This window comes from Dama dama, chromosome 9 (assembly GCF_033118175.1).
Source record: "Dama dama isolate Ldn47 chromosome 9, ASM3311817v1, whole genome shotgun sequence".
Lineage (NCBI taxonomy): Eukaryota > Metazoa > Chordata > Mammalia > Artiodactyla > Cervidae > Dama > Dama dama.
Window position 1 is genome coordinate 10,092,198 of NC_083689.1, and position 17,231 is coordinate 10,109,428.

The 17,231-nt window shown below is 49.9% G+C and overlaps 2 protein-coding genes across 4 annotated transcripts in view; both read right to left on the minus strand.

Moving 5' to 3' along the window:
* Positions 1 to 1,724: 1,724 nt before the first annotated feature.
* On the minus strand, positions 1,725 to 9,836 carry PGLS (6-phosphogluconolactonase). Its single transcript, XM_061149893.1, has 5 exons — positions 9,476 to 9,836; positions 5,391 to 5,498; positions 4,831 to 4,932; positions 4,391 to 4,531; positions 1,725 to 2,083 (listed from the first exon to the last, which is right to left on the minus strand). Exons 1-5 carry the CDS (start codon positions 9,761 to 9,763, stop codon positions 1,946 to 1,948), a joined length of 777 nt encoding a protein of 258 aa, XP_061005876.1. The 5' UTR covers positions 9,764 to 9,836; the 3' UTR covers positions 1,725 to 1,945.
* A 5,982-nt stretch (positions 9,837 to 15,818) lies between these two features.
* Positions 15,819 to 17,231, minus strand: part of SLC27A1 (solute carrier family 27 member 1) — a 35,942-nt gene continuing 34,529 nt past the window's right edge. For all 3 annotated transcript variants that reach the window (XM_061149892.1, XM_061149891.1, XM_061149890.1), the window contains one exon: positions 15,819 to 17,190. In XM_061149892.1, coding sequence (XP_061005875.1) covers positions 17,033 to 17,190 — 158 coding nt within the window. In that variant the 3' untranslated portion in view covers positions 15,819 to 17,032. The remainder of the gene's footprint in view (positions 17,191 to 17,231) is intronic.

Here is a 17,231-nt window from a genome sequence, read left to right on the forward strand (position 1 = left end):
GTGAGCCAGGATGTGGAGAAATTGGAATCCTTGTGTCCTGTTGGCAGGAATATAAAAATGATACAAGTGCTATGGAACACAATACGGAGGGTCCTCCAAAAATTAAAAATAGAATTACCATATGCATATGACCCCGCAATTCCACTTCCGGATGTCTATTGAAAAGAATTGACAGTAGGCTCTGGAAGAGATATTTGTCCACCCTTGTTCACAGCAGCATTCTTCACAATAGCAAACACAGCAGTAACCCAAGTGTCTGCTGACTGATGAATAAATAACTAAAATATGATATGATCATATTTTAAAGAGGAAGTTCACACACACTACAACGTGGATGAGTCCTAAGGACACCACGCAGAGTGAAATAAGCCCATCACATCAATACAAATACTGTATGATTTTAATTATATGAAGCACTTAAGAGTAGTCAAAATCATAAAGATAGAGAATAAGCAATAAGGTCCTCCCGTATAGCACAGAGAACAACATTTAATATCCTGCGGTAAACCATGGATGGAAAAGAATATAGAAAATGTATATGTATGTGTGACTGAATAATGTACTGTACAGTGGAAATTAATACAACATTGTAAATCAACTATACTTAAAAATCATAAAGACAGAAAACAGAATGGTGCTTGCCAGGGCTGGGGAGAGGAGAGAATAGAAAGTGAGCATTTAATAAGATACAGTTTTTAAATAAATAAATATATACACACATTTATACATATATATTATTTTTAATTATTTGGGTGCACTGGTCTCAGTTGTGGCATGTAGGATCTAGTTCCCTGACCAGCGATTGAACCTGGGCCCCCTGCATTGGGAGCACAGAGTCTTAGCCACTGGACCACCAGGGAAGTCCCAAATACAGAGTTTTAGGTTTATAAGATGAAAAGAGTTATGGGGATGGATGGCAGTGATGGCTGCTTAAAAATGTAAATGTATTTGAAACCACTGAATTGTATAAAAATGGTTAAGATGGTAAATTTTATGTTATGTGTTATTTTAATAAAGTTAAAAAAAAAAGTTAAGTCCATGTCCTAACCCTTGAAACTTCAGAATGAGATCTTATTTGGAATAAGCATTTTTATAGACATAATGAATTAAGGTTCTTGAGACGAACTCTCAAGATTTAGGACTGAGGGTGGCCTTATGTCCCAGGACAGGGGTCCTTATCAGGAGAGGATGGGAGTGAGTGGTGGCCCAGTGGTTAGGATTCTGGGCTTCCCCTGTTGTGGCCCAGGTTCAATCCTTGGCCTGGGAACTGAGATGCCATAAACCTAGAAGCATGGCCAAAGAAAAAAATAGGACAAACCAAAAGAAAAAAAGAAAAGGACAGGACACGGAAAGACACAGAGAGAAGGCCATGTGACAAGAAAGGCAGACGCTGGAGTGATGCGCCTACGAGCCAAGAAAGGTCAAGAACTGCCAGCGGCAACCAGAAGCCACGAGAGACCTGGGACAGACTCTCCTGCAGAGCCTCTAGAAGGATCCAACCTTCCCGACACCTAGATTTCAGGCTTCTGGCCTTGTGAACTGTGAGACAGTGACCTGCACTTGTTTTAAGACACCTGACGTGTGGTACTTGGCTATGGCAGGCCCAGGACACTCATGGATGCCCGTCCCTGCCCTCCACAGGCTGGGATGACTGTTACGAGTCAGGCGCGCCACCTGGAGACCGATGGTCCCACCACCCACCAAGGACCACGAGACAGTGGAAATTCAAACAGATGCTCCTTTTAATATCTGAGTCACCCAGAGCCACGGCCCACAGGCTAGGCCCCTGGGCGGGCCTGGTGGCCAGACCCTACTGGCTTCCAGTGGCACCACTCAGCTTTTCAAAAATGAAGCCTGGAGTGGGCTGGCAGTGGGGCCCAGCCCCAGAAGGTCCCAGGCCACTGGGACTGCATATGGTCACAGCAGTAGCATCTCTCGGCACGGGTTACAGAGTGGAATGCTTCTCGAAGGGCACGGTCAGGAGTCGGGCTGCTGCCTCGTCCAGAAACCAGCAAAGTTTCCCAGTGCTGGGCTGGACCAGTGCGGCGGGGAGTGGGTTCTCCTCCTTGTCCTCCAAAATGCGCTGTGTGGAGAGGGCAGAAGCGTGGGGTCCCCCCTGCACCCCTCAGACCTCTCCAACCCTCAGGAGGTGAGATCACCCTTCCCAGATGTCCTGGCTTCAAGCATTCACCAGAGACGGGGCTCTTCTTTTTTATCATCTGTGACTGTTTAACAGTGGGGTCAGCACATTTTTTTTTTTAACACATTAAAAAAAAATATTTATTTGGCTGCACCAGGTCTTAGCTACAGCACTGGGCATCTTTAATTGCAGCACGTGGGATGTAGTTCCCTGACCATGGATCAAACCCACGCCCCCTGCATCGGGAGCATGGAGTCTTAGCCACTAGACCACCAGGGAAGTCTCCAGAACACCTTTTCTGCCAAGACCAGAGAGTCACTATTTCAGCTCTGCAGATCACACCCCACCTCTGTTGCAACTACTCAGCTCTGCGGTTACAGGGCAAAAGTACCAGCAGATGACTCTTTGCCAAGTGGGTGTGGCCAGGTTCCAACAAATCTTTATTCGTGGACATTGAAATCTGAATTCTGTAACATTTTCACACACCAAAGAATACTCCTCCTCTTTTGCTTTTTCTCCCAACCACTTCAAAAGGTCAAAAGCCTTCTTGGCTGTCAGGAGGATTCAGTCCCTCTAGCTGTGGTGGGGTCAGCGGGCATGGGAAGTAGCAGTCTCTGCCAGCTGGGTCTGCTGCAAGCGCTCTGAGTCATTAAGTTGCTCACTTCTGACCACAGTCCTGCAGGGTTGCCTCTTTCTCACCCCTCTTTTTACAGGCCGGGAAGCTGAGGCTGAGTCCTGTGAGTGGACTGTGGGTTGGAGCTGCCTTAACTGACCCTCAGGAGGTCCATGGGGAGGAACCTTTGCCAGCCCACTTTGCAGATGGGAAAGTTGAGGCTTGGTGGGGTGGGGGTGGGGTTCAGTGACCATCTAAGGCCAAGCTGGGTATCACTGGCAGGAACACTGGGTCTGCTGGAGTCTACAACCTGAACCCTAACATTGGCCACCCTCATGAAGACATCTGGGCCCAACACTTGCTGGAAGAATTGTTACTTATTTATCTTTAAAAATATGTCTATAGAAGCCTGGTGGACTACTGTCCATGGGGTCGCAAGAGTTGGGCACGACTTAGTGACTAAATCACAACAGTTAGTTACTTTTGGTATTTCCATTCTACAGATGAGAAAATGATGCAAGGAGAGGCTAAATAATTTTTGCCTTAGGTCACACAGTAAGTGGCAAAGATGATATTTAAAACAAATTTTAAAAGAAAAAAAAATATGTCTAGTTTTTTCCATAGTCGTCAGGTCTTTTCAGTGATAGTAATTAAAGTATTTTTTTGTTTATTTTTAATATCCATTTTATGATTTTTAAAATGTGGTTTTATTTGTTTGTTTTTGGCCGTGGTGGGTCTAAACTGCTACGTGGGCTTTTTCTCTAGTTGTGGCGAGTGGGGGCTACTCTCTAGCCGTGGGACAGGCACTTCCATTGTGGTGGCTTCGCTTGCTGTGGAGCTGGGCTCTAGGGCATGTGGGCCTCAGTACTTGCAGCACGTGGGCTCAGGAGCTGCAGCCTGTGGGGTCTAGATCACACTCAGTAGCTGTGATGCACGGGCTTAGCTGCCCCATGGCATGTGGGATCTTCCTAGATCAGGGATCGAACCCCGTGTCTCCTGCACTGGCAGAAGGATTCTTTACCACCGACCCACCAGGGTAGCCCAATGTAAATTCATTAATTTTATATTTTCCTAATATATTATGTATAACTATACCTTTTTTCTTATTCCTATTTTTTTCTTTTTTCTTTTTACTTATTCCTACTACATATGATTTTTTCTCCAGTTTTGCCAGGGGTAGTTGTTATGTTATGGATCTATGTCTGTGTTATGGCTTTGTCTATGTATGGCTCTATGTTATCAATCTATTTACCATTAAGTTTTTAAGAATATGAGCCAATTCAGTGATTTCAATCTCACTTATTCCTTCCTCTGACTTCTCTTAGATTTATGTTATTTTCCTTTGTTCTCATTCTGAAGCGCTTGATTGGTTTATTTCAATTGTTTTCTAGTTAATAATGAAATATATATGTATACACATTAAGTACTATGAATTTACCTCTGAGCCATCTTGGCCGTATCTTGTCAATTTCAATTCCTAATTGTTAACCCCTAACTAGCCTGTATTTGCAGTTTTCATCTCTCCTTCAACCCAAGAATTACCAAAATACCTTGGGATCTGGTGCTTTCAGCACAATAGTGTCTGGGATCACATTCTCTGCCTACAACCTTCTAGGGAAGGGGGCCCTCACTGTTACCTTCAGAATAGCTGCCTTGCCTTCTCCGGTCGCCACAAAGATGACCGTTCGAGCTGCGTTCAGCACGGGAAGAGTGAGGGTCACGCGCTGCGGAGGTGGTTTCGGGGAGTCGCTGATGGGGGCCACAATTTTCTCCCGCTCCTGGGGGCAGGGAGGCCCAAGGTGGAAACAGGAAAACATCACTTGACTTCCTGAGGACTCACACAGGCCAGGCACCGTCCAGCCATCCTTCCATCCCACCCTGCTAATTCTGTGGTACTTGACTGAAGGCCCCTGTTTTGATGGGTGAGCTGAGGCTCAGAAGGGTCAAGCCCCAGTGGGCAGGCCTGTTGGCCAAGGCTGACTCACACCACACTGCAGGCACCTCCCAATGCTCTGGAAGCCCCAGATGGCAGAGGTCAGGGCTCAGACGTGAGCAGGGCCTCCGTGGGTGTGCTCACCTGCAGGAGGGGGTGGTCTGGGAAGAGTGAGCAGGTGTGGCCATCAGGACCCACACCCAGAATCAGCAGGTCAAAAACCGGGATGGAGTCCCCTTGGAAGGCCTGGGTGAGGAGAGAAGACAGTCCTGAGAAGTTGTGAGGGAAGCGCTCAGAGGACACAAAGAAACAGTTGTCAGAAAAACAAGCTGCTATAACACAGTAAGCAAGGCTCAGCCTCATCTGCAAAAAAAAGGAACTCTATTAATCTACAAGGCTCCACATTTCACTGTCTCAATGGACTGACAATCTGGGGATGCAGCTGTCCCCAAGATGTGAATACCCAGGCCTACTACCAGGGGTGAGGCTGCCTTTGGGGGTTCCCCCAGAGCAGGGCTGTGGCCTCTCAGAGAGAGGGGGATCCTAAAGGGGTCTGCCCAGGGTGAGACTGGGTCTCCTGACCGCCCCCAGGGAGAGTTTGTGCCAGTGATGATCACTCAGTGTCACCAGAAGGCTTACTCCATCACCCTGGGAGAGCCCACTGGGTGGATGAGGTCTTCCTGCAGCAGCTCCAAGGGGCTCACCTGTCTCAGCTTCTTGGCATAGTCCTCAGCCGCCTCCTCCACAGGCAGCTCGGGGTTGATGGTGATCACCTGGCTGTCGAAGATAGGAAGCTTGGAGAGCAGGTGGGTCTGCAGAGGACAGAGGCACAGTGTCACCAACAGAAACACAGTCAGTGGGGGCATGGGGCTTAGCCCTGGGACTACCTGGATCCTCCAGGTTAGGACACGACTGTCCTATACCCACTTCCTGTGTGAGTGAGGATCCCAGCGGCATCCTGCCAGAGGTCTTTCAAGTCCCTGGTGATTGGAAGTCTCCTGGCTCCGGCCTGCACCTATCTGGCCACACCAGGATCCTGTTTGTAAATGTGCAGGGTCCTTTGGGCTTCAGGATAAAACCTAGCCCCCCTCAGCACTCCAGGAGGTCCTGCTGACCTCCATGCCTCAGCAGGTACACCAGTTCTTGATCCTGCCCGGGAAACTCTTACACATCCCTCAAGCTGCCTCCTCTGAGCAGCCACCTCTGCCTGCACCTTCCCCAACTGCTGCTTGGGGGTGTGACACGTAACTGTGGTAAGCACTGATATCTCTTCTGGGTTGCACGACAGGGTGAGCATGCCCAGCTCATAGCAAGCACCCCAGCCTATGATCAGTGGGTTTAATGCAGAAGTATCTGGAGTCAGGAGTCCTGCAAGGCAGAAGGCTCCAGCCCTTTCCCACAGAGATGAGCCCCATGGCCTTTGATCTGCTCTGGGATGGATGCTGGCAACCCCCACCTCGGTGCCTCCTTTTGGGCAGGGCCTAGCTCAGCCAAGGCAATGCCGGGCTGACCCACAAAGTAAAAGCAGGTAAACAACAAAAATAAGTGTTTGGAGCAGAGGGGGAAGGCAGCAAGGACATGGGATAAACCAGCCAGAACTTATGGTGCTGACTCCCCACCAAATGCTGGCCTGCGGAGTGCAGGCTCTGTAACAGGGAGCCAAGGAGGGTATGTGAGCTGGGGAGGAGCACGATCAGACAGATCCATTGTTGGAAAGACCAGCTTTGCCCAAGGTGCCTATCTACACCCTTGGGGAAAGTCAGGGGGGAGTACGGGTGCCCTATTTCTGTTACCTGAGTCCCGTTTGTAGCTGCCCTCCCCCTAGAGGCTCAGAGCCATTTCCTCCTCAGGCTGGGCATCGGTTTGGCAGTTCCTAGAACTGGAACTGCTGGTTGATCGGGTGGGCTCTCTCTAAACACTTTGCAGGCGCTGAGGAACCATCCCCAGGAAGGTGGGCCCAGCTCTTCCTCCCAGCCTGGACAGCAGAAGGCCCAAGGTACAGGGTGAACTATTCATGCTCAGAGAACCCCAACTGCCCGGGGTCCCTCCTCCAGGAAAGGAATGCCTCTGCATCCTTGTACCATGATGCTTAGTGACCCACCCCCCCGCCCCCCCGCCAAATTCACGTCCACCTGGAATCTCAGAATGTGGACTTCCCCTGGTGGCTCAGTGGTAAAGAACCCGCCTGCCAATGCAGGAGACACGGCTTTGATCTCTAATCTGGGGTGATCCCACGTGCCGCGGGGCAACTGAGCCTGTGCTTTAGAGCCTAGGAGCCACAACTACTGAAGCCCGAACTCCGTAATAGGAGAAGCCACTACAAGAAGAATAGCCCGTGCACTGCAACTAGAGTAGTCCTCGTTTGCCACAACTAGAGAAAAGCCCATGCAGCAACAGAGACCTAGAAAAGCCAAAAAAAATTAACTAATTAATTTTTAAAAAAAGAATGTGGCCTTATTTAGAAAGAGGGCCTTTGCTGTTGTCATTAGTATAGATGAGGTCATGGGGCATGAGGATAGGCCCTAAATTCAAAGACTTGTGTCCTTACAAGAAGAGGACACAAAGAGAGAAGCAGATGAACAAGTGACACAGAAACAGAGGCAGAGATTGGAGTGATGTGGTCACAAGCCAAGAAAACACCTGGAACCCCCAGACGCTGGAGGAGGCAAGGAAGCGTCCTCCCTGAGAGCCTTTGGAGGGAGCATGGGACTGCTGACACCTTTATTTTGAACTTCTGGCCTCCAGAACTGTGAATCAATGCCTGTTGTTTTAAGCTACCCATTGGTTAGTACTTTGCTACCACGGCCCCAGGAAACTAATATGATTCCCTTCCCGGGGAAACTGGCAGGAGCAAATCCTCGCCCCACATCGGTTCCCACCGCATAGCTTTTGCCTCTGCTGTACCCTCTGCCCCAGCTTACCTGTGGCCAGCTCCTCATATCCTCCCGGTCGCTGCCTAAATGTCACCTCCTCAGAGCGCCCCAGCGCCCTGGCTGAAGGGTGCTCTCCCTTCTCCCCTGACACTTATCATCTCATGCTGTTTTTAAAAAATATTTGGCTGGACTGGGTCTTAATTGCAGCACTTGGCATCTTTGATCTTCATTGTAGCATGCAGGATCTAAGTTCCCTGACCAGGGATCAAACCCAGCCCACCGCCCCGACACTGGGAGTGTGGAGTCTTAGCCACTGGACTACCAGGGAAGTCCCCATCATCTCACACTGTTATCTTTCGTCCAAACTGCATTACACGGCAGCTATGAGTGGATTTCCACTCTTGTTGCTCTGTGTGTTGATGCCCCACCCCACTATGAGCCCTATGAGGGAACTGTCCCTAGTGCTGGATACAAGGACACACACACACACACACACACACACACACACACACTGAATATCCTTCCAACTTTCTCTTTGACTGTTTGTTAGGATTCTGTTACTTCAGCAAGTATGGCTTTCCTAATTAAAAGTCTTTCAGGGACCTCCCTGATGGTCCAGTGGTTAAGACATCCTCTTCCAACGCAGGGAATATGGGTTCTGTCCCTGGCCAGGGAGCTAAGATCACACATGCCTTAGCGCCAAAAAATCAGAACATAAAACAGAAGCAATATTGTAACAAATTCAATGAAGGCTTTAAAAATGGTCCACATCAAAAAAAAAAAAAACTTTAAAAATAAATTTTTAAAAATCTTTCAAAGTCTGGCAAAGTAAAAAAAAGTGAGCACGAGCTCACTTTTAAATTAAGCTCTAGGGGAAGACACACAGGACAGCAGACTTGAGAGTGGCCCCTGCCCCTGAAATGTGTCCCAGGTGCTCTCTGGGGGTTCCGCCAGGCAGGTTCATACCCCAGCTTCCTCCATGGTCACTAGGTGACTCTCCTTGTCTGGCTTCAGTTTCTCCATCTATGAAATGCAGGTGCTAACAGCCCCCGCCTCATAGGCACTTGTGGGGTTTCATGAGATGATGTGGATAAAGCCATGGTAATCAGTAAACCTTCCTTGTTACCAAACAAACAAAAAACCAGCTCAAGCTCCTTTGCGAAGAGAACTCAACACACCCAAGACCTGAGCAACCTGAGGCTTCTGGCCAAACCCACCTCCCTGGGTGGGTTTACCTTCTCCCACCATGGCAGGAAGAGTTGATTCAAAGTGGGGGGGGGTGAAGGGCAGCTCAGATAATAGCTCCTCCAGGCCTCAGTTTCCCTGCTTATAAAATGGGGGGTGGGGGGTTCCCCCGATTCTATAGGAGCCTGGGGCCCCAGGCCAAAAATAACCAGCCACGGAGTTGTCGGCACCACAGGCAGAGTGGAGATCAAAGAGAATTCGCCAGGTTAGAGATGGGGAAACCGAGGCCCAATTTCCACACCAGATCCCGCCTACCTGGCTCTTCCCTAACTCGGCCTCTGCACTTACTAGCCTGCAGCGTCTGACCTTCTTGAAATCCCTGGAATGGACCACTCTGTTTCGCCTCTATGCTTTTGCTCATGTCATTCCCTCTGCTTGGCTACCTGAAGCGCACACGACTTAGCGACAGAGCACACACACAAACAAGGCATCACCAGTCCACGCGGGGGGCAGTGGAGGTGCACCCAGATGGAACCTCAGGGCACCCAGCAGACCATTCCCAGCTCCGGTCCAGGCAGAGGGCACGGTGTCTACCCTGCATAACTCTCGTCGCCCGGTTCAGGCGGTGGGCGCGGCCTTTTCGAAATGACCCCCGGTGGCCTCCGTAGCCGGGTCCAGGCGATATGCGCGGCCCTCTCGGCGTGACCCCCGGCGGCCCCCGTAGCTCTCACCCGGTAGAGGCCGTACGTGCTCTCGGCGTGCTCGAAGGGCACAAGACGCTCGTCGCAGAAGCCCAGCGTCCAGCGCGCGAGGCTAGCGGGTCCAGCGGGGGCGGCGGCAGCGGGCAGCTCGCGGGCCAGCATGGAGACAAGGCTGCCGCCGGACAAGCCGAGCGTGAAGCGGGCGCCGGCATCCGCCAGGCAGCTTGCTGCCTGCTGCACTACCAGTTGGGCCAGCGACGCAGCCAGCTCCTGCGGGCTCGAGAAGACAGAGATGAGGCGGGGGGCCGGCGCGGCCATGGCGACGGCGGTGTCAGGGAGGAGGAAGCCCTTCCGGCGGCCACGAGTGCGCCTGCGTGAACGCCAGTCCTGCTACCCAGGTGCCTGTAGCACATGCGCAGACCCACGAATGACGTCCCGGGGGGGCCGGGCAGTGGGTCCTGATGCGCTCATTGATTTTTTTTTTTTTTTTTGCCTGATCATGGAGCTTTTTCCTGGGCTGGAGCAGGCAGAGTAGGTGCAGCTGAGCTCTACTTCCCGATATCAGGGCGGGGCTAGAGAGCGGAGCTCAGAGCTTCGAGGCTCGCAATGAGGGAGCCCTGGGGTGGAGTTGGAGGGAGCCGATTTCTTGGAGGGCGTGCATTTTGGTGGACTTTGAGATTTCTGAATTAGCACGTTTATCTTGTTGGTATTTGCTGTTTCTCTCTTTAAAGTATAATTATGTATTTTAAAGTATATACTTTATAAGGACGAGTGTATTTGGTTTGTTCACAGAGTCCTCTCAGCCTCCTGAACTGTGGCACAGTATAGGAGCTGTGTTGAATTTCTCCTGCATGTTCTCTGTGGAGACCTCCTCCCCTCTGGGTCTTGCCTGGAGAAGCTCCCAGACTGAGACAAGTGGGCCTTGGCTGATAAGATAGAATGGTGGTGGTTTAGTCGCTAAGTCGTGTCCGATCTTTGCGACCCCATGGACTGTAGCCTGCCAGGCTCCTCTGTCCATGGGATTCTCCAGGCAAGAATACTGGAGTGGGTTGTTATTTTCTTCTCTAGGGGATCTCCCTGACCCAGGAATCGAACCGGGGTCCCCTGCATTGCAGATTCTTTACCGACTGAGCCATGAGGGAAGCCCGATGAGATAGAATATTCAGGGAATAACATGAGCAAGGAGGATTGGAAGGAGCAGAAGGTCTGGTGGGTCAGGGCAGCTGGACCACCTCAGAACCTGAGAGTTTAGGATAGTGTAATAAGTGCAGTGAGATTTGCATAGGTAGTGCATCTTTCAAAGAAGTAGCAAATTAAGAAAACAGTTCCATTTATAATAGCAGCAAAGAGAATAAAATACTTAATAATTTTAGCAAAAGAGGTGCAAGACTTATACGCTGAAAACTGTAAAACTTTGCTGAAAAGTAACTTAAAATGTGATGTTAATAAATGGAAAAACATCCCATATTTGTGGATTGGGAAACTTCATATTGTTAAGATAGCATGAGTGCTTGTGCTCAGTTGTGTCTGACCCTACAGACTGTAGCCCGCCAAGCTCCTCTGTCCATGGGATTTTCCAGGCAGGAATACTGGAGTGGGTTACCATTTCCTTCTCCAGGAAATCTTCCCAACCCAGGAACTAAAGCCGTGACTCCTGCGTCTTCTGCATGGGCAGGCAGATTCTTTACCACTGAACCACATGGGAAAGCTGTTAAGATAGCAACAATCCCCAAATTGGTCTGTAGACATGATGTAATCCCTGTCAAAATTCTGAGAGCCTTTTTTGAGATATCAGCAAACTGATTCTAAAATTCATGAGGAATTGCAGGGGGCCCCAAATAGCCAACCAGTCTTGAAGAACTAAATTGGAGGCCTCACACTTCTTGATTTCAAACTTACTACAAAGCTATGGGAATCAAACTGTGGTGTTGACATACAATAGACATATATATCAATGGAACAGAGCTGAGCTAGAACAACAACAAACCATATGTCTGTGATCAGTGACTCTTCAACAAGGGTGCCAGAAGCATTCAATACGAAAAGAATAGTCTTTTCAACAACGGTGCTGGGAAAATTAGACAGTCACATGCAAAAGAATGAAGTTGAACCCTGTGGTAGGCAGAAAAATAGTCCCCCAATGGTGTCCACATCCTAGTTCCCTAAATCTGAATTTGTTAGGTTATTTGGCAGGGCGAAATGAATATTGCAGATTGAATTAGGTTGCTAATCACCTGTCCTTAGGAGAGATTACATGGATAAGCACAATATCATCACAAGGGTCACTGAAAATGGGAGGAGGAGGCAGGAGGAGGAGGACCAGAGAAATGACAGCATGAAAAAGACTCAACCCACTGTTGATGGCTTTGAAGATGAAGAGGCCATGAGTCAAGGAATGCAGGCAGTTTTTAAATGCTGGAAAAGGCAAGGAAGTGGATTGTCTCGGAAACTCCAGAAGGAATGCAGCCCTGCCAAAGCTTGATTTTAGCCAAGTAAGATCCAGTTCTGACTTCCCACATTCAGAACTGTAAGATAATTGGTGTTAAGCCACCAAGTTTGCGGTGTTTGTCACCTCAGCACTAAAAAACTAGTACAGATCCCCACCTCAAACCGTATACAAAAATTTAAATGTCAGGGCTAAAACTAAAACATTCTTCTTAGAAAATAGATGCACCAATCTTTATGACCTTGGGTTAGAAATTGATTCCAAAAGCAAGAGTGGGGCTTCCATGGCAGTCCAGCAGTTAAGACTCCATGCAGGGAGCACAGGTTCAGTCCCTGGTTGCAGAACTAAGTTCCCAAATGCTGCATTAATTAGTGTGGCCAGAAAAAAGACAAATAGATAAACTGGGCTTCATCAAAATGAAAAATATTTATGTTTCAAAGGATGCTACCAAAAGAGTGAAAAGACAATCCACAGGATAGGAGAAATTTGCAAACCATATCTTATAAGGATTTAGTATACAGAATTATATTAAGAACTCTTCCAACTTAAACAGACAACCCAGTTAAAAACTGGGCAAAGGATCTGAATAGGCATTTCTTTTCAAAGAAGGTATACAGATGGCTTCCCAGGTGGTCAGTGGTAAAGAAACTGCCTACCAATGCAGGAGATGCAGATTTGATCCCTGGATTGGGAAGATCCTCCTGGAGAAGGAAATGGTAACCTATTCCAGTATTCTTGCTTGGAGAATTCCATGGAACCTGGTGGGCTACAATCCATGGGGTGGCAAAGAGTCAGACAGGACTTAGCAACTAGACAACAACAAACACATGAAAAGATGTTCTGCTTATTAGACCTCAAGAAATGCAAATCAAAACTACAAGGAGATACCACTGGGTACCCACTAAAATAACCACAATAAAAAAGACAGAACTTTCCTGGCAGTCCAGTGGTTAAGTCTCCAAGATTGCACTGCAGGGGGTGCAATTTCGACCTCTTGTTGGGGAACTAAGATCCTGCAGGCCTAGCGGTGCAGCCAAAATAAAAGAAAATAAGTGCTGAGAAGGCAATGGCACCCCACTCCAGTACTCTTGCCTGGAAAATACCACTGATGGAGGAGCCTGGTGGGCTGCGGTCCATGGGGTCGCTAAGAGTCGGACACGACTGAGCGACTTCACTTTGACTTTTCACTTTCATGCATTGGAGAAGGAAATGGCAACCCACTCCAGTGTTCTTGCCTGGAGAATCCCAGGGACAGGGGAGCCTGGTGGGCTGCCGTCTCTGGGGTCGCACAGAGTCAGACACAACTGAAGCGACTTAGCAGCAGCAGCAAGTGCTGACAAGGATGTGGGAAACTGGAACTCACACACTGCTGCTGGTGGGAATATAAAGTGATACAGTCACTGTGGAAAACAGTCTGGCAGTTCCTCAAAAGGTTAAACATAGTGACCATGTGACCTAGTATTTCCACACCTAGGTTTACACCCAAGAGAATTCAGGACATATGTTCACACAAAAACTTACACAAATGATCACAGCAGCGTTATTCACAATAGCCCCCCCACCACCAAAAAAAAGAAATCAACGTCCATCAGCTGGTGGTTAAAAAAAAAATGTGGTCTACCCATACAATGGTATATTGTTTGGCCATAAAAAGGAATGAGCTACAACTTTGATGAATCTAAAAACATGCTGAGAAAAATAAGTCAGACACCATAGGTCACAGACTGTGATTCCATTTCTATGAAGTGTCTAGAATAGACAAATCCACAGAGACAGAAAGTAGTAGTTGCCAGAGGTTGAGGACAGAGGATGGGCAGTGACTTCTAATGGATATGAGGGTTTTTTGGGGTGACGAAAATGTTTTGGAATTAGACATAGGGGATGGTTGCATAACGTTGTGAATATACTAAAAGCCACCATGTTGCACAATTTAAAAGGGCGAATTTATGGCCTAAATAATTAGCTCAATTAAAAATAGTGATTTGGGCACAGGGAACAATAGGAATGAAGGCATTGAAGCCAGACACAGGCTGGAAACAATTATCCATGGTACAGGGAAAACAGCCTGCAGGACGGCAGTGCTAGCCAAAGAGCCTGGAATCTTCCCGGAAGTGGTGGGGACGCCAGAAGAGTGTGGGGCAGGGACCCAGCCTGCAGCCCCCTATCCTCGGGAAGCTCTTGGCGCTAACTCTCCTCATATGCCCTCTCGGGCAGCTGCTGCTTCTTCCTGGTCCCTTGTGCACGGCTCAGCCCCTGCCTCTCACGGCACACTTGCCAACACCAGGCTGGGGCGTTTCTCTTCCCACAAGTACAGGCGTTCTCTCTGCACATTCTTCTAGGGCCCATCCAGAAAGGAGCAGCATGGGGCAGAGCACCATCAGCTCCCATCTCTCCTCATGATTTACTGAGGGTCCCCAGGGGCAAGTCACGGAGCTTCTAATTTGGTATGAAAAAAAAAAAAAAATACAGATCTATCAAGCCACAAGAAGGCATAGAGGAACCTCAAATGAAAGAAGCCGCTCTGAAAAGATGACACCCAGTTTGATTCCAAGTCCATCCATGACAGTCTGGAAAAAGCAAAACTAGGGAGACAGTAAAAAGATCAGTGGTTGCCACAGGTTCGGATAGGAGTGATGAGATGGAACATGGGATTTTTAGAGCAAGAGAAACTATTCTTTGTGATACTCTAAAGGCGGTTGCAAGCCATTATGTATTTGTTGGAACCCACAGAATGTACAACAGAGTGTAACCCTAACGTAAACTGCGGACTTGGCTTAATAATAATGTATCAACATTAACTCATCAGGTGTAACAAATGTAGCCCACAAATGTCAGATGTTAATTCTAGTGGAAACAGCGGTCAAAGGGCATATGAGAACTGTACTTTCTGCTCACTTTTCTGTAAACTTCACCTTCTGTAAACCTCAAACTGCCCTAATAAATAAAATTTATTAATTTTTAAGAGCAGACACACACAGAGCTGGAACCTGAGTCATCAGGATTATTTTCTTACTGGTCTGGAGAGAACTTACACTGTTGCAGCTAGAGTGACAGATTTTGCAATGAGAAAGGTCCCCACTAGACCACTTCCTCACCAGAGCCCCCGTGACTTCATTCCCCTCCCTGTGCCTTCAGCGTCCTCATCTGTTCAACAGGGACCAGGACGACACCTTTGCAGGTGGTCGGATGTCTGAAGGGATGTTACCCAAAATGCACTTCCTTATCAGCACACCAGGGGCCTCCATCCCCACCACGACATATCTTTCTCACCTTCACTGGGCATCTCAAAGGCACTACCTTGCATCACCTTCCTTGCACTGTGGGCAGTGAAGGACCAGCACCCCACAACAATAGTTCATCCATTCTTAGGCTGGTCCAGGACTCATCCAACCCCCATCCATCCCCAGAGTCACCCCCTGGGTGCCCCCACCTAGCACCTAGCAATTTTCATAAGATTTTCTTCCTTCTCCTTTGGAGACAAGATAAGACAGACATTGTAATTCTGGAGAAGGAAGCTGAGAAGATGAACTCTGGAGCTCAAGGTCCTGGGTTCAAATCCCAGCTCACACAATTATCCTCGCAGGCCTGGTGGCTCTCACTCAGAGTTACAGCCACACATGCTGGCTCCCCAGAGAAAGGCAGCCAAACCTGCCGAGGCATATGGTCTGTCCTGGGCCATCCTTTGCACCTGCCAGAACCCAGGGCTGTAGGGAGGTGGTAAGAACACTAACCCTTGGCCCCCCCACCAAGTCTCCAGACCCTGGACCTTGCTGGGGGGAGAAGAGGCAACAGGAGCTGTCAGTGAAGGCCCAGTGTGTCTTGCCCGTGTCTGGTGACCAACCATGTGGCCCCTGGGAGGGGCCTGCTCTCTGAAACTCACAGGGTTCTGGGCCACGTGGGGACAAAAGGTGAGTGACTGAGCTCCTATCAGGCACCAAATGCTCTGCAGGTTTATTTCTTAAACTCAATGAGGAAATAAAACCTCAGTGCTTGAAAAGGCCCATGCGAAACAGCACAGGGTCATTTGCTACTGGCCTTACTGTTCTAGCTGCCGGACGGTGCTGCCAGAGGGAGGGACGGGGGGCAGTCTGGGTGGCCACCCCCACCGATGGGTGTCTGGGATGAGCCACCGACGAAGCTGATGGGAATGTCCGGGCTGTCCTGGCGGGGTGGTCTTGGGATGTCACCAACCAAGGGTCCAAGTTGTCACTAGCAAGGTCAGGGGAACATTCAATAGGCAGGAACCCCTGAGGGCATCTGAGGCCACCCCTGACCTGGAGGCTCCCCCAAATCCACTGCTGCCATTCCCCTGAGTCCTGCCAGCAGCCACAGCAGGTGGGGTCCCCAAGAGGCCTCCTCCAGGGTAAGCATCTGAGCAGTGGGCCAAGCAGCCACTCAGGGTCATCTTCAGGTCCCCTCCGGCAGGAGCAACATCCAAGTGGTCACAATCAGTTCCAGAAGTTTCTGGGGCATCAGGAAAGGCAGGCAAGAGGAGAGAGAGCCAGCAGGGACAGGAAGTGCAAAAGGCAACTGGCCCAGCTGGGCAGAGACACCCTGCTGACCTGGAGGGCCCCGGGCCAAGGCCCCCTTGAACCCAGGTTGTCCAGGCAGACCATGCCTAGCTCCTCATTCAGCAAGGAAGGTGGAGGGGCTGCCTGGAGCTCCCACAGGGCTACAAAGCCCTGGAATCCAGCGGCCTAGGGAGGGCTGGGCTGGGTGGGGTTTGTTAATAAGGCACAGCTGAGAGGGAGGTGGAGCGGCCCCACTCTGGGTTTCCCACCCAGTGGGGAGGACCCGCAGAGGCCCCCAGGACAGCTGTGGGGCCCACACAGACCGCAGCTCCCAGAAATGTCTGTTCTACTTTTGGCAGGAAGTGGGCAGGGGAGGAGAGATGGAGGAAGGAGGCAATCAGGGACAGCGGGGAGGCCCAGAAGCAGGGAGCAGAGACAGACAGACATACAGACACGGGAGTGGAAGACGGGCGGGGGCGGCCAGCTGGTGGAGAGGAGGAGGAAGGCTGCGGGAAACAAGGGCTCCTCCTGCAATCCGGCTTCTCTGCCCCAGGGCGGGGCAGGGCTGTCTGGCTGCAGCCCTGCTTGCTCGCTGGGCCTGGCGCGGAGTCTCAGGCCAACAGAGGAGTGTCAGAGGGCGAAGGCGCCTGAGCAGATGCGGGTGTAGACACCCTGGTCCAGAGGCAGGTAGTGGCCCTGCTTCAGGTCCAGAAAGAAGAGCCGGTCCGAGGTCTGACGTGGGTCGAAGCCTTCGTGCTGCAGCCTGGTCTTCTGGATCTTGAAGGTGCCTGTAGGGGCGGGGCCGGAAGTGGGGTGGGGATGGGGGAGG

Coding starts and splice junctions, on each gene's coding strand:
- PGLS (XM_061149893.1), bottom strand. CDS start 9,763: ATGGCCGCGCCGGCCCCCCGCCTCATCTCTGTCTTCTCGAGCCCGCAG. Junction 5,499..9,475: donor GCACGTACGGCCTCTACCGG/GTGAGAGCTACG, acceptor TGTCCTCTGCAG/ACCCACCTGCTCTCCAAGCT. Junction 4,933..5,390: donor ATGCCAAGAAGCTGAGACAG/GTGAGCCCCTTG, acceptor CTCCTCACCCAG/GCCTTCCAAGGGGACTCCAT.